This window comes from Acanthisitta chloris, unplaced genomic scaffold, assembly GCF_000695815.1.
Source record: "Acanthisitta chloris isolate BGI_N310 unplaced genomic scaffold, ASM69581v1 scaffold18852, whole genome shotgun sequence".
Classification (NCBI taxonomy): domain Eukaryota; kingdom Metazoa; phylum Chordata; class Aves; order Passeriformes; family Acanthisittidae; genus Acanthisitta; species Acanthisitta chloris.
The window spans coordinates 16,724-18,053 of NW_008660088.1; the positions used below are offsets into that span (position 1 = coordinate 16,724).

The 1,330-nt window shown below is 42.0% G+C and overlaps 1 protein-coding gene across 1 annotated transcript in view; it reads left to right on the plus strand.

Moving 5' to 3' along the window:
• LIFR (leukemia inhibitory factor receptor alpha) overlaps nt 1-1,330 on the plus strand; it is a gene marked incomplete at its 5' end in the record, with an annotated part of 24,690 nt that overhangs the window by 16,282 nt on the left and 7,078 nt on the right. Inside the window, one exon of the mRNA XM_009069693.1 lies at nt 343-522. Coding sequence (XP_009067941.1) covers nt 343-522 — 180 coding nt within the window. The remainder of the gene's footprint in view (nt 1-342; nt 523-1,330) is intronic.

Here is a 1,330-nt window from a genome sequence, read left to right on the forward strand (position 1 = left end):
CTGGAGGCTCCTGCCAAATTGGTGTCAAGTCATATTTGAACCTGACATCTGCTATAAATCCTTACCTCTAAAAAGTGCTTTTTAAGCCAGTCCTGAGTGCGGCATTTCTCGTCATCATACTTAAGGCTGGCTGAGGGATTTGCTGCAGGCTACGTCTGAGTTTGAGCACCCCAGAAAGCATAGCTGAGTGCACCACTTCGAATTTCACAGTTCACGCGTGCCTCTCATTCTTAGAAATGACTGCCATTTGTAAAACCATTGTGCTGTGGCTAGAAGGCTTTCTTCCAGCTTGGGCTATAGATGTCTGCTCTCTGATGGATTTTTGTGTCATCTTTGTTGCAGACAATGTCAAAACAGATCGCGCCGTGGCAATGGGGAATGGAATTTATATTTCTTGGAATTCTTACCCCAACATGACCTGTGGCTACATACTAAAGTGGTGTCATTCATCTGGGTTTGAACCCTGTACTGTGGACTGGCAGAAATTCCCTTCAAATACAACAGATGCAGTGATAAAGTCTGGTAAGTCAGAAATAATTTCTTGTGAGTCTTTCTGGTTGGGAGCCTGAGCAGTGAGTGGAATGACAGCAGCACCAATGCTATAGCTTGAAGATTCTTTCACTGCTGTGTACTTGTGTATATAAATGAAATCCTTCCTGGTGCTGTGTTTATTTTAAAAATCTTGCCACATTCAAATATCAGCCTTGACTTAACTTTTATCATCCTGTGTTTATTAACTGTTTTGAAATTATTTCTTCTAGCTATACCCAACAATTTCCTAACTCAGCCTAATGCATAATGGTTAATCTAGGGTTTGGGGTTTTATTTGGATTCTAAACATAAACAGTGCTGCTCAGGATGGGGGAAGACTAATCCGTTGTTTTTACATAAGGCAGATTTTTTTAAAGTGTGACCTCCATGTGTTGGCTTGCTGTCAGCAATTGAAATTTCCTGGAACAGGGCACATTCCGGGTCTCTAGATGCTGGTGGGCAGATCAGGGAAATGAAACTCAGCTGTGGTGGGACTAGTAGGAGCAGAGGAGGAAAGAGAGGACCCAAGAAAGATGTCAGATTTTTCTCTGCTGTCTAAAGGGTATATCTTTTTAGAAGAGTTTAGTATTAAAGTCTCCATTTGAGTAAACAACTTGGAGCTGTGTATGTAGGAAAGTTGAGGGGGAGTGAGACCTGGGAGGGTGAGGGCAATATGTTTTTCTGTCTGTAATTACAACACTGTGTCCATGTTGTTTTCGTTTGTGCTAGCTAGAGCTTGCTTTTTTTAAGCAGACAATACTATGTCTGTCCAATGATGCTGCTCTACTCCTGAGCTCTT